Source organism: Otolemur garnettii, unplaced genomic scaffold, assembly GCF_000181295.1.
Source record: "Otolemur garnettii isolate 467f Iridium unplaced genomic scaffold, OtoGar3 scaffold00333, whole genome shotgun sequence".
In the NCBI taxonomy this organism is placed as follows: Eukaryota; Metazoa; Chordata; class Mammalia; order Primates; family Galagidae; genus Otolemur; species Otolemur garnettii.
Genome location: NW_003852728.1, coordinates 120,563 through 144,284, shown reverse-complemented (window position 1 = coordinate 144,284; position 23,722 = coordinate 120,563). Strand labels below are relative to the sequence as shown.

At 33.9% G+C, this 23,722-nt stretch overlaps 1 protein-coding gene across 1 annotated transcript in view; it reads left to right on the top strand.

The window, feature by feature from the left end:
* The window catches only part of CYLC1 (cylicin 1), a 74,641-nt gene extending 51,128 nt beyond the window's left edge, over window positions 1-23,513 (top strand). The window contains exon 4 of the mRNA XM_012813899.1: window positions 23,361-23,513. Coding sequence (XP_012669353.1) covers window positions 23,361-23,393 — 33 coding nt within the window. The 3' untranslated portion in view covers window positions 23,394-23,513. The remainder of the gene's footprint in view (window positions 1-23,360) is intronic.
* The last annotated feature ends 209 nt before the right edge of the window (window positions 23,514-23,722 follow it).

The following is a 23,722-nucleotide window of genomic DNA, read 5'->3' as shown; positions in this document are numbered from 1 at the left end:
TGATTAATTTAAATTATCTGTAGATCATATTCATCAAGCTTTTGTCTGACTCATAATATACAAATAACTTTTTCTATTCTGAAGGTTATCTATGTGCTTTGGTTGTTGTCTCCTTAGCTGTACAGAAGCTATCAGTTTAATTAAGTTTCATTTGTTTATTTTGTTGGTGTCATGGAAGTCTTCTTCATAAAATTTTTCCCCAGGCCAATATCTTCAAGTATTTTCCCCATACTTTATTTGAGGACTGTTATTGTTTCATCTCTTAGATTTAAGTATTTTAACCATCTCGAATCAATTTTTTTAAGTGGTGAGAGGTGTGGACCCAGTTTCAGTATTTTACATGTGGATATCTAGTTCTCCCAATACCATTTACTGAATATAAATTCTTTTCCCCAGTGATGTTTGTGTTAACAATTTAGAGGTAAGAGTCCACATTGTATATCAAATCAGCACATTGTACCCTGTAAATGCATTTATGTATACAGTTATGATTTGATAAAGAAAAAAAGAAAATTATGAAACCCTATGAAAAAGCAGATGATATTAACAAATGGAAGAATATACCATGTTCATGGATGGAAAGAATCAACATTGTCAAAATGTCTGTAATTACCAAAGAAATCTACAGATTCAATGCAATCCCCATTAAAATACCATCATCATACTTTCAAGATTTGGAAAAAATAATTCTTCATTTTGTATAGAACCAAAATAAATGCCTGATAGACAAGACAATTCTTAGTACAAAGCCAGAGATATCACCCTACCAGACTTTTGGCTATACTACAAGACCATAGTGATCAAAAAAAAACATGACATGGCACAAAAATAGAGACATTGATATTTGGAATCAAATAGAAAAACCACAAGATGAGACTAACATATAACAGCCATCTGATCTTTGATAAACCAAACAAGATCATATGGCCTCTTAAGATCTGAGTGTGCTAGGGCTATCTTATGGCCCTGTCCCTGAATTCTCGAAGATTGATTCCTGACCATGCCAGGGAGAGGAGTGCAGGTTCAGTGCTGCAATTGGCATCCTTTAGCAGGTTTGATGAACCTATCTTTGAACTACTGACTTAGTATCTTCTCAAGAAAGTGTAGTGGGTTTGGTCCCCCAGCTTGATTTCTGAGCTGATAGATTATGGGTATGAATACACATATATCACTCCATTATTACTTCAGTTGGAAATGATTATGTTTAGCTATGGGATGTTCTCCCATCTTTGATTTTAGTTTGCTTAGTAGAGCCATCTGCCCTGCCAGGATAATATTTTGTGCCTATGAAAGGCTCTAGTTCTCCAAGTGGAGCATGGAAATTCCCAAAGCTTTAGGAGGTATTCTATAACTCTCAGGGGGGTTCTTGGTCTCTACTTCTCCTAAAGTTATAGGAAGAACAAGACATATTGTACCTGTAATGCAGACACCTATGGGGAATTTGTTCACCCTCATCAGGGCTCATAGTTCGCTTTTCCAAAAAATAGAGAAAAATAATGATAGGGAATTCAGAGCGCTCTTTCCAAGCCAGGATAGCCAGTTCTTAGGGAGGGAGTCTAGTATATCATTGCAAGTATCTCAGCCAGGCTCTTTGTCTTCCTGTCCACTCTCCCAGTTTCTCCTGAAATGAGGAGAGCACTCTCCATATTTACTCCTTGGAACTCAAAATCCCTTTCCCCTCAGATCAGTCTGTGTGCCTGTGTTTCCTTAACATATAAATATGACTCTCAAAATACCCCATGAATCTGATCCACTGGCAGGTCTCTGCTCTCAGTTGTTGTCATGGCTGGGGTCACACCCCTACTTCAGACAAACAAACCTTTAAGCACAGAGCACTCTTGCAGTTGGTATGGGAGGGAATGGCCACAGTTTCCCTGTACCATTCTCCTTGGGGTGGCACTCAAATCTCCAGCAGTTGATCCTGAAAAATGTTGGTGCACAGAGAAACAGCCCTCTCAGCACCAAGCCCACTCACAGTTCTTATGGAAGGCAGGAGCCATGGTCTCTCTGTACCTCTCCTGTGCCTGTGGGCCACCAGTTTGAGCTACCTGTCAAAGTTGCCAGTGGATGATTCTGTGAAACACCAGAGTGGACAGAAACAGGCTTCTCAACACCATTTGGTTTCTTCAAATTTATGCTGAGACTTAGGCAATGAAGCTTTGAAACCAAAAATTAATATATTAAGTATTATAGTTTATATATAGCACGTTTCCAGAAACAGAAGTATCCTATGTTCAGATTTATATCAGAATATAAAAGTTCAAGTGCAGGTATGTCCCAGTGTAGTGGTTTAATTGATTAAATTAATCCCCAGTTACCTAAACAAAGTCTGACTGAATCACTAATGTCTTTGCCAATCTGCTACCACATGATCATGTGACAAATTCAGCTCTACTCTTGCAGCTATTATTGGGCACTGGAAAACTCAAACATAGTTAAGCAGTTTTGGATTACATAGCTTCATTGATGTTTAATCAGATAATTGCAACCCCTCCAAAATGATGCTTTTTACAAAATCTGCATAACATTACAGAAATAGAAAAAACATTAACATAACTTAATTAGAGGGAGGGAAAGGGTAGGAAAATGAGAGAATGTTCTTTTATTTTTCATCACTGATTTCACCAGAAAATTCCAAAATCCTGAACCTACATGAAATAATTTAAACAGAAGTGGCATTTTCTTCATATGGAATGCAAAATGGGCAAATTTATGTATTTATGTACACCTAAATACATGCATAGATGCTTCATTTACAAAGTTTAAAATGTTGCATCACCAGCATACAAACCTCTTTTTCCATGGAAATTCCTATTACTGATGAGAAATATCTATGTCTCTTAGAGACATATTTCCAGAAAACTAGACCTCTTCTTTTCTTATCTCTTAGAGAATTGCCAAACTTCTATCAATGGTCATTTTTAAAACATTTACACCCACATAGGTAATATACATTTGAAGCATACTAATAAAATGGCCAACTTGGATTTAAGAAAAATGAGGAACAACAAAAACACCTCATAATAAGTTCCAAAACTTTAGAAGGTGGAGTTTAGCTTTTATATTCTTTTTTTTTTTACCCACATCATGTTGTATCACTGTTAAAACAGAAGCAGCATATCATCCAAGTTATTTGTAAATATGTGTCACATTTTTTAGCTGCTATTTTAAAATGCAATTTGTACTAATCTGAGTTCTACTTCAAAAACATCTGGATGAGCCTGAGATTTGGCAGCCAGAATTTCCTTAATCAGTTGCTTCATTCACCTGTTCATAGACTTTTTCTTCATGGGAATGAGGTTTATTTTGAGATTTTCCAGAAGAGCTTCACCTTACAGGCATAATCTCAGTTCCTCATTCTACATAACTCCTCAGTAGTTCCTTCTTTGTCTCTCTGTTTATAAATGTGATCCATCCATTGCCCAGATAATAATCTTGAAAGCAAAGATGTCATCTTCTGTTGTGTAATGCCCTTCTCACACTTGAAGAGCCATATAGAAATCTGTTTCACATTCTGTGGAAAGGAAACACTTGTTTACATTGACAGGTTCTTCTGGGTTTTTCCTGGAGGCTGACAAAAATTGGCCACTTTCAGTGTGGGCTCCTGGTATCCAACCTGCTTTGAGAAATCAGGATGTTGTCAGGCGTAAGATCTCAGTGGATGTTCTGGTTTTTATGTAAAAAAAAAAAAAAAAGCCACAGCACTGCTCAGTTGAAGCATAAAGCTGGTGTTTGTTCTAAGATTGGACTTTCTGGACAACAGATACTCATTCATATCTCCTCCACAAAAATCCATCACAAACCACAAGTAATAGACTCTTCTGGGATCAATTTCACCTTTTAATGAAATATTTACAAGCTATGGGTGTTGCTACTGGCTGTTGAGTTTTTCCTTTTCTTCTGTCTTAAGCTTGAAAAACATTGATTTCAAAGAAATGAATGTATTAGACTCTACTCTTAAGCACTGTTGTGGCTTCTATCTTGCCCCATTTCTATGCAAACTGGCAAGTACCAATGTATAACAAATGAACTAATTTTTTTAGGTATGTACATCACAGATATAAATGAAACTTTGTTTTAAAGCAAACATCTCAATTCTTGGCACCCCTATAGATTCCTAATTACAAAACACCTGCATTTAAAGGAAGACTTTCAACTGACTCTTTCATTACTCTTCTTGTTGAGCAATACTATGTTCATATCATCTCTTTCTTTTTTTGTTTTTTTCATAAGGACTTTTCCAGTGTGATATTCATGTCATTTCTATTTCTCACTCAACAAGACATACATCAGGGTAGCCACCATATCTCCTCCTTCTCATGGGCTATGCAGGCCCACCATTATCAAGCAGGTCAGAGATCCACCACTACACCTTCCCTGCACAAGCATTTTAGATTTATCATGTCCCATTTATTTATTTTTGATGTTGGGGAAATGGACAAGTTGGTCTTCTTCATAAATTCTTTTTTTCCAGGCCATTTTGGCAAGTGTTTTCCCCATAATCTCATCTAGAATTTTTATTGTTTCATATTCTAACCTTAAATCTTTTATACAGTAAGAGTCAATTTTTATCAAAAGGTATTGTGTTTTTTTTTTTAATTTTTTCTCATCCTAACTGTTATTAGCACATATGAAGGCTATTAATTTGTGGACATTTATTTTTTTTATCCTGAGATGCTACTATATTCATTGAAACAGCTTTGTATTTGGTTCCCTTGGGGGGGAGTTTGGGTATAAGATAATGTCATCCTGAAACAACCAAAGTTAGACCACCTCTTTTCCTATTTGAATACCCCTGACCTCCTTCTTCTGTATGATTGCAATGGCTAAGACTTACAACACTATGTTGAATAGTAATGATAATAGTGGGAATCCCTGTGTAGTTCCAGTTCTGAATGGAAATTATTTCAATTTTATACCATTCAATATAATATTGTATGTGGGTTTGTTTACTGTAGATGACCTCTATCAGTTTAAGAAATGTGCCACCTAAGCCTATTATCTTAAGTGTTCTTGTCAAAAAAGTGTATTTTGTCTAGTCTTTTCTGTGTCAATTGAGATAATTATATTGTTTTTGTTTTTTACTTTATTTATGTGATGAATTACATTTGTGGATTGATGCATATTGAAACAACCTTGAATCCCTGAGATAAATAAAACACACTTGGTCATGATGAATAATCTTTTTAATGTGTAACTCTATGCTGTTTGATATGGTCTTATCAATTTTTTAATCAATATTCATTAATTATATTGAAATAAAGTTTTCCTTTTTAGTTGGACCCTTTCCTGAGTTTGAAATGAAGGTGATATTGGCTTTGTATAATGTTTTTGGGGAGGATTCCTTACTTCTCTATGTTTTAGAATAGGTTATGCAATATAGGTATTAGTTTCTCTTATGTTTTAATAGAATTCTGGTGTGAAATCATTTGGCCCTGGGCTTTTCTTTTTTGGAAGAAATTTGTATTGTTAATTTAATTTCAGTGCTTGATATATGTCTATTCAAAATTCTAATTTTTTTCTGGCTGAGTTTATCAAAGTGATGTAATTCTAGATATTGGTTCATTCCCTCTATGTTTTCATATTTCATGGCATAGAAGTATTTGTAGGAAGGATCATGTAGGATTGTGGAGAATCCTTTGTCTTTCTTTGGTATTTGTTGTTATTTCCCTTTTTTTTTTTTTGTTTTGATTAAAGTCATTAAAGGTCTTATATTTTGTTTCTGGTTAAATTGACTAAAGGTTTATCAATCTTATTAATCTTCTCAAAGAACCAACTTTTTATTTATTTATTTATTTATTTTTACTAATGTTCCTAATGATTGTTGTGTTCTCAATTTCTTATAATTCTACTCTAATTTTATTTATTTTCTTCAGCTAGGTTTGGGGTTGGATTTTTCTTCCTTTTCCAGTTGCTTGAGTTGGCCTAGGTTGCTGACTTGTTGTCTTTCTGTTTTCTGGATGACAGCATCTAGTGCTATGTATTTTCCTCTTAGCATTGCCATTTCACCATCCCACAGGTTTTGATAGTTTGTGGTTTCATTATAATTTTGTTTAACAAATCTAATGATTTTCTTTTTAATCTCATCATTGACTCAGTTGTCATTCAGCATGCTATTTAGTTTCCATGACTTTAATTGGGAATGAAGAGTTATGATGTTGTTGAGTTCAACTTTTATTTTGTGATGTTCCAAGAAGATACAATGAGTAATTTCTATTCTTTTGATTTTTGTTAGGTTAGATTTATGTCCAAAGATATAATCAATGTTGGAGGATGAACCATGGACTGATGAGAAAAATGAATATTCAGCTTCATTAGAATGAAATGTTCTGTATATGTCTGTTACGTTCTATTATTCTTGGGGTGTGTTTAAATCCATTATTTCTTTGTTTTGTTTCTGTTTGGAGTATCTGTCCAGTACTGTCAAATAGGTGTAAAAGTCTTCAACAACTATGGTGAAGGAAGATGTCATATTGTTCAAATCATTTAAGGTTTGCTTTATATATTCAGATGTGTTTAGTTTGGGCATAAATGTTGTTAATTATTGAAATCTCTTCATGTTCTGTGTTTCCCTTGACAAATATGTATTTTCCATCCTTATCTTTATTTTTGTTTTTTAAATTCAATTGTATCTACAAATAAGATTCCAAACCTTGCTTTTTTCTGATTTCCATTTGCCTGGATTGTTGTTTGCCATCATTTCACCCTGAGTCTTGATTTATCCTTAGAGTTTAGGTATGTTCCTTGGAGATAGCAAATATTGGGCTTAAGCTTTTTTATGCAGTCAGCCAGCTGGTGCCTCTTTAGTGGGACATTCAAGCCATTCACATTTATTGAGAGAATGGATAGGTATAGTGGAGTTTTCGTTCATCTCATTTTTCAAATGTCTAGAGCTTACATTTATTCCTTGTGCCATTGTGGAATCTACACTTTTGTCCTTTAATTTCTGGGTGTGTTTACTTTGGTGATGGACTATCTTGCTGGTCATTATGAAGAAAAGATCTGTGTCCTTCCTATACAGCTGGTCTACTTATGGCAAAGTTCATAAACATTTGCATGTCAGTAAAATATTTGGTTGCCCCATCACAAGTGACACTCAGTTTAGCAAGATACATAATTCTGGGCTGAAATTTTTTTTGTTTAAGAAATTTAAAGGCCAATGACCATCCTCTTCTAACTTGAAAAGTTGCCACTGAAAGATATGCAGTCATCTGATATCTTTCCCTTTGTAGGTAATACTTCTTATGCCTGGCTGCTTACAGTAATTTTTCCTTCATACTGACTTTACCAGTTTTAATTACAATGTGTCTAGGAGATGCTTTGTTTAGATTGAGTAGTGCTGGAGTTTTGAAATCATCTACTGTCTGAATTTCTGTCTCTCACAATGCTTAGGAAATTTTCCACCATGATAACTTGAAGTAGAATATCAGTGCTTTCAGGACCATTCTCTTCTCCTTCAGGAATCCCTATAAATGGGATATTAAATCTTTTGGAATAATTCCATAATTCTCTCAGGAAATATTCTGTTTTTGTTCTCCTTGACTCTTTGAATGATTGGGATCATTCAAAACCTTGTTTTTGATTTCTGAAATTCTTCTTCATGTTCCACCCCAATACTGAGGATCTTTACTGTGATTCAAAGCTCCTTGAATGTCTCTTTCAATTCCTTAAGCTTTGCTATATCTTTCCTCATTATGTCCATATCCTTGGTGACTTTGTCTTTAAATTAACTAATATATTAAGATAAATTTTGGACTATTTTTTGGATTTAGATTTCCGTCTTCTCCTCAATTCCAATCATCTTAGCTGCCATCCATGTTCTGAATTATATTTCTGACACTTCATCAATTTTGCTATAGATGGTATTTTCTGCTGTATCTCCCTTTTAATCTCTAGGGATAGTTTATCTGCTTTTATTTTAATGTTGCTAGAATTCTTCTGCTGGTTCTTTCCGTGAGTGTTTCCAGCTATTTTTTACCGTACTGTTTTAATTGAAATGATAGATTATCCCTGAATAGTTATTGAGAGATAATGTAATTGGGCACCCTTAGGGAGTAATGTGTAGACCTATTTGTAAACTAAACCTGGCAAGGAGAGACTAAATCTTGAGGTCCCAGGAACTGGGACTAACCACTTCTTCGTTAATGAGCTGGAGCATGTGATTGTGGCCCTTCTCCTATAGCTTTGCCGTGCTCCCTTTCAGGGCTGCAGCAACTGTCTCTGAGGGCCAGCTTTCTTGGATAGCACAGCCTGATTCTGTTCTGGTGTCAGCCTTTCCTCCAACCAGTTCAAAGAAGCCACAATATTTCAATGAAACCTCTGCTGCACAAAGAATTGAGCAGCTGTGCCCAAGCTCCTGCTGACAACAGCTGCGGGAGGGGAATCTATGGACAGACTCACTGTTCCTGCCCCTCACTCATCACCACCACCACCACTACACCCCCTCCCCCATGAAAACAAACTCAAATTAGCAACAAACCTTCAGCTCCTTTCAACTGCGGACAAAGATGGTTTGAATCAAGAGTTCCTATCAAACTCACTCAGGCAGTGTGCAGAACACTCACACAAAGAAGTTCAGAGAAGCTGTAGTCCATCCCTTTCTACCCAGACTCCTGGCTTATTTTAGTTTCTTGATCTTCCAAGTGCTGGTCACCCAAGGCCAGGCATGTATCTCTCAAAGTTGCAAGAGGAGAAGCTGAGGGTCACTGGTGGTCTCCAGACACAAACACCAAGTAAGAGCTCCCTAAAGAGCTTGGGAAAGTTCTCCCCTAGCATGAGTGAGAGTCAGGTGATATACACCTCCCCATGCCAAAGTTAGAACTGTGGCCCCACTGTTTCCTCTTGCAACAGGAGGCAGCTCAGATGAGCAGCTCACACAATGCAGAGGTCTCTCAGAGAAGTGGACAAACACATCAGCTTCTGCAGGGAGCACTCCATCAGGCAACCAGAGAAGGGGAAGGATAGGTTGTAATTTCAGAACTACAGAGAGAAAATTTGTTCACTTTTGTGCCAGGCGTAATCAGTACATAGAGGCAGAAATTCCCAGGTACGGGAGAATCACAACCTCACAGCTCTCTTTTGAGGGTGAAGTGAGAGGTTCTTTGTTCCCTGCTTGCTTGTAGAATGTGCATGATGAGTCTCCCAGTTAAGGTTGGGGTTTCCCATGCGATTGGAACCAGGCACCTTCAGTCTAATGACACTGTACCTGATCTCTGTTATCTTTCTTCTTTTTCACCCTCACAGTTTGTCTCAGTGGGGATGATGTGAACCTTAATTACTTCTCCATGTGCTCAACTCACCAGTTTCAATTTTTCTGAGTTTGTGTCCTACTGAACAGGATTTTCTGAAAAAAGCTCCCTCAGTTGGCCAGATATTGATGACATTTGTTCTTTTTGCTTAAGATGTCTTTGGATATTTTGGCTCTTTCATTAGTTTCATATGAAGGTTTGGATTTTTATTTTTCAAATCTGTAAAAACTATTGCTATTTTGATGTGAATTATATTCAATCAGTAAATCGTATTGAACATTATAGACATTTCAAAAATGCTGATTCTTGCAATCAATGAGCGTAGGATGTTGTTCCATTTATTTATGTCATTTATTATTTCTTTAATCAATCTCTCATATCCTTGGATAAACATATTACTAATTATTTTATTTTCCCTGTAGTTTTGGTGAATGGAATTGAATCTTTGATTGATTCTCAGGTTGACAGTTATTACTATATAGAAATGCTAATATTTTATTTACACTTATTTTTTAACCTGAGATGTTGCTGACTTTATTTATCAGTTCTAGGAGTTTCTTGGTGGAGTCTTTAGGGTGTTTTAGATACAAGTTCATATAACCAGTAGAAAGTGATACTTTTACCTCCTCTTTCAGAATGTGCTGTACCCTTTATTTCTTTCTCTTGCCTGTATGGTCTGAGTAGGAATTCGAGTAGTATGTTGAATAGAAGTGGTGGCAGTGGGCACCCTTGACTTTTCCAAGTTCTTAGGAGGAATATTTTCGTCTTTACCCTATTCTGTATGGCGTTTCCATAGCTTTTTCATCTATATCATTCATTATTTTAAATCTTTATATGCCTTATGTGCCTTGTTTATAGAAGGCTTTTCAAATGTTTTTGTTGTTTTTTATTCCTGCATCTATTGAGATGATCTTATGGTCTTTATTTTCAATTCTGCTTATGTGGTAGAACACACTTATTGATTTTTATATATTTAACCATCTTTACAGACCTGAAATGAAACCCCCTTATTCATAGTGAATTACGTTTTTGATGTGCTGTTACATCCATTTTGCTAGTATTTTCTTGAGAATTTTTACATCTATATTACTAAGAGATGTTGGTCAGTTGTTTTCATTTGCGTTTTTATGTGGCTTTAGTATCAAAGTGATAAAGGCTTCATAGAATGAGTTAGGGAGGATTTCCTCCTTTTTCCTATTCTACAATAGTTTCAGTAGAAATATTATTAGTTCTTTGTATGTCTGGTACAATTTGGTTGTGAATCTATCTAGACTGGGGCTTTCTTTCTGTTAGAAATTTTTAAATTATTATTATTGCTCCACTCTTAATGCTTATTATTGGTCTTCAGGATCTCTATTTCTTCCTGATTCAGGCTTTGGAGGGTGTGTGTTTGCAGGAAATTCTCCATTTTCTCTAGTTATTGTGTTTTTCATACATAGAGGATTACATAGTAGTTATCAGTAATATTTTTTATGTCTGTGTTATCACTTGTAGTGTCTCATTTTTTGTTTCTACTTAAGTTTATTTGGATTCTTTCTTTTCTATTTCTGATTATTCTGGCTATTAATTTATCAATTTTATTGAACTTTTCAAAGAACTATCTTTTTATTTTGTTGATCCTTTTTATTTTTTGGGTTCCATTGTACGTAATTCTGCTCTACATTTTGGTGAGTATTTTCATCTGCTAACTTTGGGTATGATTTGTTCTTTTTTTCTATTTCCTGAAGGTATTACATTAGGTTTTTAATTTGTAAACTTTCTTACTTATGTAAGCATTTAAAATTAAACTTTCCCTTTAGCACTACTCTTATTGTATCCCATAGATTTTGGAGACTTGTGTCACCTTTGTTGTTAAAGTGAACTTTTTATTTTATTTTTTTACATATACATGTGTTTATTAGGTTTCCACTTTTTGCCTTCACAAAATTAAAAAGGCTTAAAATTTAATAACAATAACAATGTTTAAGATAAGGACTAGAAACAAAAACCTCATAAAGAACAAAGATAAACACATTTAGAAAAGATGATTGCTGCATTGAAATATTAAGCAATAATAATAATAATGCAAAGAAAGTAACATTCACATTGTCAGGTAAGAGTATGTCTATTATAGAATACTTTGAGGTTCAGTATGAAGTCATCAGTTAACTTCTTATTATTTTTTTCCAAAGTCTCAAAAACTAGACAACTAATATTTATAAATAAAAGTAAAAGATAATTTTTAAAAAAGATAATTTAAAGATAATTATAAAAGATAATTTAAAGATAATTATAAAAGATAATTTAAAGATAATTATAAAAGATAATTTAAAAAAAAGATTATGCCAAATACATCAAAATCATTCTACTTAATCTGGATACACCTGATATTAAAATTGGAGAAAGTATATTATTATACAGGGGAAATCACAAACATATTTCACTTATAAATGAGGATGCAATATCCTAAACAACATGTTAACAAGTTGAATTACAAATAAAGTGAACTTTTTTAATTTAAATTTTTATTTTGTCTATAACCCAAGGATTATTTAGCAGCAACTTATTTAATTTCCATGTTTTTATGAGGTTTTGAAATTCCTCTTGGAATAGATTTCTGGTTTTGTTCCATTGTGGTCTAAGAGGATACGTGTTATGATTTCAATTTTTCTGAGTTTGTTGAGACATGTTTTGTGACCTAACATATGATCTACCTTGCAAAATGCCCCATGTGCTGATGCAAAGAATGTATCTGACTTAGCTTTTGGGTAGAATGTTCTATAAATACCTGTTGTGTCCATTTGTTTTAGAGTCTCATTTATGTCCAGTGTTTCTTTGTTGGTCTTCTGATTTGATAATCTATTTGATTATGTTAGTGAAGTTTGACATCCCTGCTATTATAATCCTACTGTACATGTCTTTCCTTCAATTTAGTATAATTTATTTTAGGAATCTGAGATCTTCTGTGTTAGGTACATATATATTTAGTATTGTGGAATTGATTCCTTTTCCATTATATTATGGCCACGTTTTCTTTTTTAATTTTTTGCTTTCAAGTCTATTTTATCTCAAATGAGAATTGTTATTTCTACTTGCTTTTGATCATCATTAGCAAAGAATATTCTTTTCCATCCCTTTACTTTAAGTATGGTAGATATGTTTTTAGTTAAATGGGTTTCTTGCAGAGTATATAATTGGGTTTTGGTTTTTTATCCACTAAGTGAATATACATTTTTTAAAGTGGAACATTAAAAGAATATTAATATTCATGTTAATATTTGCATGGAAGATATAATTCTGGTAAACATTTTCATTGTTAACTAGCTGCTTTTTTCTCTCCCTTATGTTACTGTTTAATAAAATATGGGAGTTTTAATTCATTGGGTATTTTTACTCTACTGAGTATCAATCATTCTATTCTATATATAGAACAATTTTAACCATTCCTTGTAGATTAGGTCTAGTTGTGACAAATTACCTTAATGTTTGCTTGTCTAGGAAATACTTTCTTGCTCCTTCATTTATGAAACTTAATTTTGCAAGATTAAAAATATTTGGCTTGAAGTTATTCTATTTAATAAGATTAATAATAGGACTTATTTCCTTTCTGGATTCTATGGATTTTTGTCAAAAATTATTTATTAGGCTCGGCGCCTGTGGCTCAAGTAGCTAAGGCGCCCACATACACCTAAGGTGGTGGGTTTGAATCCAGCCTGGGCCCGCCAAACAACAATGATGGCTGCAACCAAAAAATAGCCAGGTGTTGTGGCGGGTGCCTGTGGTCCCAGCTACATGAGAGGCAGAGGCAGGAGACTCACTTGAGCCCAGGAGTTGGAGGGTGCTGTGAGCTGTGATGCCACAGCACTCTACCCAGGGTAATAGCTTGAGGCTCTGTCTCAGAAAAAAAAAAAATTCTTCTGTTAGTCTGATGGTTTTTCCTTTGTAAGTTACTTGATGTTTTCCCCTCATAGCTCATAGGAGTTCTTCAGTCACATTGAATTTGGCTAGTCTGTTAACTACATGCCTTGCTGATGCCCTATTTGCAATAAATCTCCCAGATGTTCACTGAGTTTCTTGTATCAGGATATATAAATCTCGGACAAGACCAGGGAAATTTTTTCAGATATTCATTTAAATAGGTCTTCCATCCATTCTATTTTTCTTCTTTACAATCAGGGATGCCCATATCTCTATATAAGTCTTATATTTAGCCTTATAATTGCATATTTCTTGTAGATTTTTTTCTCTTGATTTTTTGTTCTTATTTTTATTGACTGGGTTAATTCTAAAGAGTTATCCTCAAAATTTGTAATTCTTGCTTCTACTTGGCATAATCTATCCTTAAGACTTTCCACTGAATTTTATACTGCCCTAAATATCTTTTGTTTATTTTTTTAAAATTTTATGTGGATTATTTAAAAATATATCTATCTTTTTAGTAATTTATTCATTTATTTCCTGAATTATTATTCTTGTTTCTTTGAGTTGGTTTTCCATTTCTTTTTTCTTGGATCTCATTGAGCTTCCTTATAATCCATTTAGGAATCTTTATCTGTCATTTCAGTGTTTTAATTTTAGTTGGAACCATTGCTAGAGAGGTGTTTTGATCTTTTGGTGTGGTCCTTTCAATTTGATTTTTTCATACTTTCATAGTTCTTGCACTGATTCCTCCTCAACTGGAGCACCTTAACTAGTTGCTTCTTGTTTAGGGGTTTTTGTTGTTTTTGATGGGATTTTTATTCCCCTACTTCTTAAACTTGTGACTATAGCATATGTTTGGCAAGCACCTTTGGCTTTGCTTATGTGTATTTTGATGGAGGTCTAAGTTCTGGATGGATACTTTGGTTATAGGTATTCTTACTGTGATGATTTTTCTCAATTGCTAGTTGTTTTTAGGGTATAGTGGTGATGTGCTATGAACATGCTCAGATTCCCTGTCTCTTGTTAACAGAGAAGAGATGGAGTTATTTGAAATCCTGTTCTTTCTCTACTCCTGCAGTTTTCTTAATGGTATGAATTATATTAGGAGATTTAGTCTCTAGGACAGTATAAAGTTCTTGTGGATAGAAGTCAGCCAACCCCTGTATGACTGAATTGGTAAATGCCATAATGGGCTGTACAAATTGTTTTCCCAATAAGAAGGTGTCACTTGTAGGAGACAGCCAGCTGCAGTCATGTATTTGGGACCTGTACCTCACTCTACTAAATGAGGAGAAACATTGCAATGTCCCAGATAGTGAGTGAAATCCTATTGTTCCCAGGGCACCCTTTCCTGTGCTCTACCACAGCTGAGGTAGGTGAAGGAGTGAGACTGGGTGAGGTTGGGTCTCGAGAGCCTATATTTAGGTTCCACAAGTGCTGGCCCAAAAGCTTCCCCAGAAAAGGTCTAAGGTCAGTTCCCAGGCTACTGAGGAAGGCTACCAGGGAAGGGTTGAAGTGCCCCTACTCAAGCTCAAAATCAACTAACAGGGAGGGCAGTCTGGGATTCACACACCCCAAACTAGCTGAACTTACCAGAAGTACCACTGCAGGCCAGGAATTTTCCTGCCCAGTATTATACCCTGGATTGAATGTGTGGCTTTGCAGTGAAGAAAGAAGTAATCCACATGTATGCTGTGCCTCAAACCAACATTGTGCTTTTGTTTTAGATCAGCTCCCTCCTATCCCAAGATTAATTCATAAATTTTCTTTCTGTTCCTCTGAACAACACTATTGAAACCTGAAGGTATGGAATCCAGTCTGTGGGCCTGTCCTCTGATCCTCTATGTTCAATCCCTGACCACTCTGGGAGAAGCATGCTGGTCATTACCTGACTGTGGTGTGCTCCAGCAGTCCTCATTTCCCTTTGCTTTCGGTTATACCCTACTCAGCCAGAGCAGTCAGGTGGGCAGAACTGGAGAGAGCCAGTGAGCAGAGAGCTCACAGTCTGAGCATGCCTTCATCCACTGCAGATCTTTAGGAGAAAAGAAGTAAACTCCACTCTCTTTGAAAGTCTGAGTGTTATGAGCACACCAAGATAAGGAAATAAGCCACTCATAAGAGCTACAGCACAATTGTCCCTTGGCATACCTATGTCAACTCACTTGAAAACTGCTCTTAAGGGAAGAGAGGAGAAGAGTCTGAATGTAGTAGATGTGGGACTCTTGTCCCCTTTCTCCCAAAGGGCTCCCCTGGTTCACTGCACTTTCATATTCCCAGAAATCAGCCTACCCTGAATGTCCAAGCTCTGAAATCACAGTTACACCAGAACCCATTGCCCTACTGTAACCACTGCAGTTAGGCAAATGGTGGGATAAAATTGTCAGGGACCAGTGATAAGAAAACGGAAGGACTGAAGCTCCCTGGGCATGACAAGGGCAAATAATAGTGGAAAAGTACTATGGCAACTACCACCTTGACCTAGTTCTATGGTGAGGGGAAGCAACCCTGTTATTGGTGAGATCCCAGTGCTCTCTTGTCACGAAGCTCCAACTTCACTGGCAGCAACATCTTTGGGCTTGTGAAGGTACAGAAACTCTTCAATAGTTTGGAAGCTTGTAGGTCTGGTGTGAAAGGAGGAGAAAAACTTCCAAGTCCCCTTTCCATAAGACTCTAAATTCCTTGGGGGTTGAAATCTGATAAAATCTTGTTCCTTCTTGTTTATTCTTCAACTTCTTCCCATGGAATCTTTGTTATGTTCTAGACATTTCTCTCAGAATTGTACCTGAGTTATTTTTTATTTTCATGTAAAATTTTTCCTTCTTTCTGAGATGTTTTGACAACTGATGCCACTAGGCAGCTATTTTCCCTCCACTTTCTATAAGGTAGTTTTTAACAATGGCTAAAACAAATAAAAATAATCCCTAATTTATAATAAACTGACCCAAATGCCCAAAACTGGTCATTGTGACAACTGAAATTTCATTTACTAAAATAAATTAGTAAAGGAAATTTCCTAATATCTCTCCTTAAAGAACTATATATATTATTTGAAAAATGAGAATTGTTGAATATGTTGTATCATCTAGTAGCTACTACCTAAAGCTTTGGAGTTATATAGTTTTGATTCAAAACCTTGAACTACCACGTACTAGCAGGATGCCTTAGGGAAACTTAATAACTCGGATAATCATTTTTCTCTAATATAAAATGACATATTAATAAGACTTTTCTTTTAGGAAAATAAAATATGTAATGTGTTTAGTACATTATCCGGTATTGTATTATGCATATTCATGGAGCCACAGTCTAATCAATAGTCCTCAAAAAAAGATGTGTATAGACTTTTTTTCATCCACACTATATGAATACAATGTAAAAGAAACTAATTCAGTGGAAGATATGCAAGTTGATAAATAAAGCAATCAATATTTTTAACTGTCATCCTTTCTCAATAAAATCAATTAATTGATAGCATATTTTATTTCCAGGCAGGTACTGTAACCTAATGACACCTTACATGACATTATACTCAATACTAGGCATTTGATTAAAAAGCTTATCTTGTTAATTTCCACAGTTAATTAGAAGTCAATAGAATGAAAATCAAATAACCAGAAAATTAGAAAGAAAAAGAAAAATCATTGTTTCTGTTCAGGGGAAGTAGAAGTTGTTTGTATAAAACTGGAGAGCACTTCCAAGTATGTATTCAATGTGAAGTCAAACAAAACATAAATTAAATACATAAGAACTGTGGGGTCTGGTTCAATTTTTGCATTTTTTTCCCCTGAGATATGTGCTTTTTTGTGATAAAAATAATGCAAGTAAATCCCTCCCCTATTCTTTGCCTGATTTGTCATCTCTAAAATAAGAAATTGAACTAGATGAGTTGTGAATTAAAACTGGTGTGACTAGCACAGTAGGACATTTTATACTTGTGCTTTAGAGAGATAAATCACATGTCTATATATAATTGCGGAGGAATATCTTTAATGAAGTCAATGAGATAACATAAATGATTGAATAACTAGAACTCACAAAAAGATGACATTTAATTGAAAATACTATCATATGGAATTATTTTTAGGAAAATTCAATAATTATTAAATATAACTAGGATTTCAGAGTTTTTTTAGAGATTTTAGAGACCCTTGTATAGTATATAGTTATAACTTGGGAGGTCATGTATTTTGGGCACCATTGTTAACTGATTTGACCAAAGCAAACAAACAAACAAAAACTCTAGAGTTACTTTTAGAGTTACTTGATGCCATCCCACTATATTTGATAAAGAGATATTCAAGCACTAGTATAATGTAATGGCATAGGAACACAGAAAGACATATTTGCATATCAATACCACTTCTTTTGCTACATCCCTAACTAATATCTTTATATGACTATCTCAGCTGTACATGTTTTCTTTTGGATTTCTGCCACAATAGATGAAGATTTAGGTTGTAGTTATCATCCCATCTCCTCTCTTTATAATATAATTCTACTTAAGTTTTTGATTACTTTATTAATTACATTGTAACTTTAAATATATTTGTAATGTTTTTCTCAGTGCCACTACTTTTCTCTTCTGTTCTCCTTTCTAGTCCCTTTTCTTAAGTTTTTTCAACATGGTCTTTTTTTCATGTGTAGTTGTATATATTGGTCTCATATTAATAGTGAGATACTTTTTCCATTCTTGAGGCAAATTACTAAGAAGACTGTGTTTCAGCTTCATCCAGGTAAACACAAAAAAATGTAAAATATCCAGCTTTTTATGGCTGAAGAGTACTTACTCTATGGTGTGCATATACAACAGTTTGTTAGTCCATGGGTACTTGGTTTGATTCCGTGTCTTAGCAATTGTTAATTGAGCTGCAATAAAAATTCTGGTGCAGATGTTCTTGTAGTAAAATGATTTTTTTCTTCTGTGTATATACCTAGTAATGAGATTGTGAGTTCAAATAGAAGGTCTGCATATAGTTCTTCAAGAATTCCCTATACTTCTTTCCATAGAGGTTGTATTAGTGTGCAATCCCACCAGCAATGCAGATTCCCTTTTCTACATACCCACACCATTATCTGCATATTTGGGACTCCGTGATGTAGGCTAATCTCATTGGAATTAGATTATATATCACAGTGGTTTTGATTTGCATTTCTCTGATGATGAGGGATGATAAACCTTTTTTCATGTCCTTGTTAGTCATTTGTCATTCATCTTCACAGTTTTTATCCAAGTCTCTTGCCCACATATAAATGGGGTTGTTTTCACTTTTCAAGTATAGTCTAGCAAAGGAAAGGGGAGAGGGAGGAGAGGGGAAGGGGGAGGAGGGAGGGCAACTGGTGGAATATCACCTAATGTCCACAATGTGAGGGTGTTCAGCACACTCCCTGGGGGAAGGGCTCAAGTACAACTTGAACTTTATCTTTGAACTGATAACAGTGTAACCTAAATATTTGTACCCTCATATTAATCTAAAAATGTGCTCTTTTAATTGCCCACTATTATGACTTGTCAGCAAGCCCATACCCTTTACTCCATCTGAATTCTTTTCTGACCTCTTGCCTTTATCAGAAATGTCTCTTCCTTTATCTTCCTTGAACTTTTACTATTATGGTTTTCTTTCTTCCTTTCTTCATATTAGTTCTCTCTCTCCATTTCTGGAAATTTTCTTCCTCTTATGTCTAACTCAAAGTTATTTTCTATGCCTTTGTCTTAGACCTTCATTCTTCTCTATATTTTCTACTTGGGAACATTCATTTATTTTTATAGCTTTCATTTTCACTTATTTGTAGGTATTTCCAAGTCTATATGATTAGAATATTTTAATATTCAAACTCTCGTTTATTGTCCTTTATATTCAACCAATATTTAAGTTGCACGTGGTAAGGAAAAAATGAATTTAAAGATAAAATCCACCATTATCTAGTTTTCAGAGTTTTTTTGTGGTTTGGATTGAGTCATTTGCAAATGAGGACAATAGTACCTAACTTGCTCATTATAAAAAATTGTTCTTATATACAAATAAGAAAAAAGACTATGAAAGGGTTTTGTGAATACCAAATCATTATGCTATAAATGTTAAGACTTTATTAATATTATTACTGATTTTGTGCTTTCATTTATATTATACCTCATTTTTTCTGCAATTGTTTCCCCCTTGTTCTGCAATTATCTCTTTCAAAAATAAATTTTCCCTCAAAATACCATAATACTTACATTGTTTTCAAATTTTTGGCTTGATATTACCCACTAACAGAATTATTTAACATATAGGGTAATTAATAAATACTTATTGGTGGATTAACTTTACGGTTTTACTAGAACAAGCCATGTGTATTTTAAATTTTATCTCAAAATTTGAAAGTTTATATTTGGAATTTAGTAATGTTCAGTAGAATCATACACCTTCATTTTCATATTCTTAAAAAATATTTCTTGATTTGCATATCTCTGATGATTAAAGATGATAAGCATTTTTTCATGTGTCTGTAGGCCATGTCCCTGTCTTTTTCAGAGAAGTTTCTGTTCAAGTCTCTTGCCCACAATGAAATGGGATCACTTGTTCTTTTCTTATGAATTACTTTTATTTCTCTGTAGATTCTAGTTATCAAACCTGCAAACATCTTCTCCCATTCTGAGGTCTGTCTGCTTGCTTTACTTACTGTGTTCTTATAAAAGTTTTAACCCAATAATTATGTCAGTGAGGGCAAGTAAGTAACTATGTTAACCAGTTTGATGTAAGCATTCCAAATTGTATATATAATTAGTACATTGTACTCCATAAATGCATTAATGTACACAATTATGATTTAACAAAAAATTGTTAAGAGAAAAAATATTTCTTGAACAAATATTCTATATAAGTCACTGTATTAAATAGTGGAAATATATAGATATGTTCCTATATTTGTTCAAAGAACTTAAAGTATTACCCTGGGAAATAAAGATGCTAAAAGCCTAGTGGTTTTGCCTCCTTTTCTCAAGAAATTAATTTTCCCTGAAAATAGGAACAGTCAAAATATCACATAAGCATTCCACCTTTACATACTTTCCTTATCCACTTTATTCTTCAAAACTATAAAGATGAAATAGGCCCTTAGAACAGATATTTTATAAATCTCAACATTTATTTCAGACAAAAACACTCATTAAACAATAAATAGAGAATTTTCTTTTCTTGCTAATATCTACTGATAATAAATTTACAGAAAATATCATGCAAATTAAAGTCAATTCATAATCCCATTAATAGCAAGAATAAGATAAGGATAAATTAGATTCATCTTTTACTTTACTTTAACTTTCACAACTTTATTTGATCCTTTTGGCCCTACCTTTAAATGTATATCTAGAATCCGACTACTACTCATCAACTACACTGCTACTACCACTGTTCTAGTAACTCTTCTCTCTGTCCTGAATTATTGCAGTAGCCTCCTAAGAGATCTTCCTGCTTTTAATCTTTTCCCCACTTTTATTCTCAACATTGCACATAGAAAGTGACATTTGAACTGAGTCATGAAAGTAAGCAAGATTTTGACAGGCAGAGACAATGGGAAAGATTTTATCCAAGAACACATAACTAGTTAATACCAGAGCTGTAAAATAGAATCATGAAATAGACTGAGAATTAAAGGATGATACTTAAAAATAATTTTAAATGATAGGGGAAATGGAATTTATAGACTTGAAACTAAACAAAGTGGATGGTGGGACACAAATTGACAACTGGCATAGTAACCATGATGAAAGGCTAAGGGACACAAATATAATAGTAAAATATTGGTATAACTCTCTTCATAAAGTTGTTTTTTTTTTAAAGAAATACTAATTTATAAAGTAGCTAAAAGGAAGATGATTACAATTATTTTTTGTAACATGATAAAATTTTTAATGCATATTTTTAAATTGTTTAATTTCCAAAGAATTCCTTTTTCCTATTTTATAAATATGTTTTTGTGTTGCTACATTGCTGTGCCCTAAGCATGTATACGATTAGTCTACCCTTTTTCCCATTACCTACCATGAGATTTGAAATTTTCTCATTGACTTCTGACTGTCAATAATAATTTATAATCCCATAATCTGACTTCCTTAGACAGTGTCCCATTTTTTTGACATTTCCAAAACTCTTTTCTATATGGAAAAAAAATCATACCACCTACTATCATTCACTGAGCTGTCCAACTAATTCCTCCTTAAGGTATTAAGTTTCATTTTGGTTGCTTTTCCACTAATTTCATTTTTATTACTCTTTTTGTATTTTTTAAATTTCAGATTAACATATTGGTGCAAATGTTTAGGTTATGTTGCTTGCATTTTTTAGGTAAAGTCTAAGTTGTAGGTTAGTCCTTCACCCAGAAAGTGTGCCATATACCCCTACATTTTACCCATCAGGCAAGAGATTAGCAAACCTCCTCCTTCATTCCCTCTTCACCATTCCCATTCTCCCTCTCCACTAGTTGAATTTAATTGTCTCTTTTTTCTTGTGTTAGTGTGTAGTTATTCATACTAGTTTTATATTAGTATTACGTACATTGGATGCTTCTTTTCCATTCTTGTGATACTTTACTTAGAAGAATGTTCTCCAAATCTATCTAAGTAAATACAAAAGATGTAAAGTTTCCATTTTTCCTTATTGCTGAATAATATTCCATCATGTACATATATCATAGTTTATCCATTTGTGAGATTGGGCTGTTTCTACATAATTATATTTTAATTGAAACCTTAAAAAATCTTAAAGCCAGAATATAAATTATTTCAAATGTTTGGAGTCAAGATAATGTGAAATGCTTTAGAATATAAGCAGCATTTCTTTTATTTTTATTGTTGGGGATTCATTGAGTGTACAAATAACACAGACAACATTTCTACATGCCTGTTCCAAATCACAATGTATAGTTAAAAGCTGTTATACTTTATTTAAACATAAAATTAGACAACAATTTGTTCTAATTATTTTAGAGGCATAAAGATGTATAGAAACACTGAACAATAAATCAGTAGTCTTATAATGAGACACATTTCTGACAATACAACCAAAGATACTTATAACCAAAGGTCAAGCAATAAGAACAGATAATTCATAAAGGAGGAAGTAAACATAAGAAGCAAAATCAGGAAATAATATTAACCATGATTAACAATGAAAGAAACCCTGTGAGATAATTATTGTATTTAATATTATAGCAATATATATTATGCATATGTTTTCATGTATCATTATATAAACACATAAGATATAATTTTTACATGTATAATCTATGTAAGACATATTTCACAACTGCTGTGATGGTGGTACATTTATTCACTGCTGACTGAAGAAAGGGACCAATATCATCTGGCTTACCCTTCTTTGGGGCTTAAATGAGAATATGTAGAGGGAGTCATAAATTGGGCAATACTATTTACTCAGTAATCCCACTCCAAAAAAACAACTTGCAATAAAAAATTCAGCAGGAAAAAAAACAAACTTTATGCAGAAAGATGATGAATTAAATACTGTCTCTTTCTCTATAAGAGAAAAACATTGGAATTAAACTAAATGCATACGATTAGAGGAAGGTTTACTAAAATCCAAAGCAGATTAGTATGTATTCATTAAAATTATTATGATGAAATTTAGAGAATAAGAGGAAAAAGTTTATACCATAACATTAAGAGAATAAAGCAGGGAATGAAATACTATGGTATGGTGAGTAAGCAAAAATATACCTGTTTCTGGACAAACAGTACACAATAATATGCAAATATGAACATATTTGTGCTAATGTGGTGAAATTAGTAATTCAAGCAAGTTATATAATGTGTTTTATATTTCTACATTATATTTTCAATTTTTAAGGTTTGAATTTATTGATATAGCTGTGGGAACTTAAAGTAATGATGCAACATTGCTAGCCTTCAGTTCCTGTATAAATACTGGTGATTAGACTAATATTCAGTACCTATCACACTTCAGTGACCATAAGATCACAGAGGAAGCTTGTTGAACATGCAGAATACTGGATTCCATTTTATAGACTTTAACTTCTTAGGTCTTAGGTGGAGTTCAGAGACTTGCATTTTAACAAGAAATAATGATATCTAAGTTCCCTTCCATCTGTGTCATTCTGTGTGTTGGTTTGGTCCTTAACACAACAGGGCTTATCTATAATTAGTAGATAAATAAAATTTTCCTTTTATTTTCATTTTTCTGCTTTGTTTCTCAGCCTGAAGCACAATGGATTCATAAGCTGCTTTAAAGAACAACTGAGCTCTTGGTTTCACAGAATGGCCTTACCACAGTAAGCAATATCTACTCTCAAATGAGCGTTTCTACTTCTGTGGAACTGTAAAAAATAAAAACAAGTCTTCAATGAGTATCACAAGCTGGGTTTTTTACATGTAACTTATAGATGTGATGTATATATTATTTGTTCAATATCTAAATGATTCAGATCAAAACAACCTAGCATTTTACCCCATGGTCTGAAGCTTCAGCATAGAAACTACTTCTCATTTAGGTTAAAATGTGGCAACTTCCCTTTGAATGCCCTTATCATGTTTCCTTAGACTTCTTTTTTTAACTTAG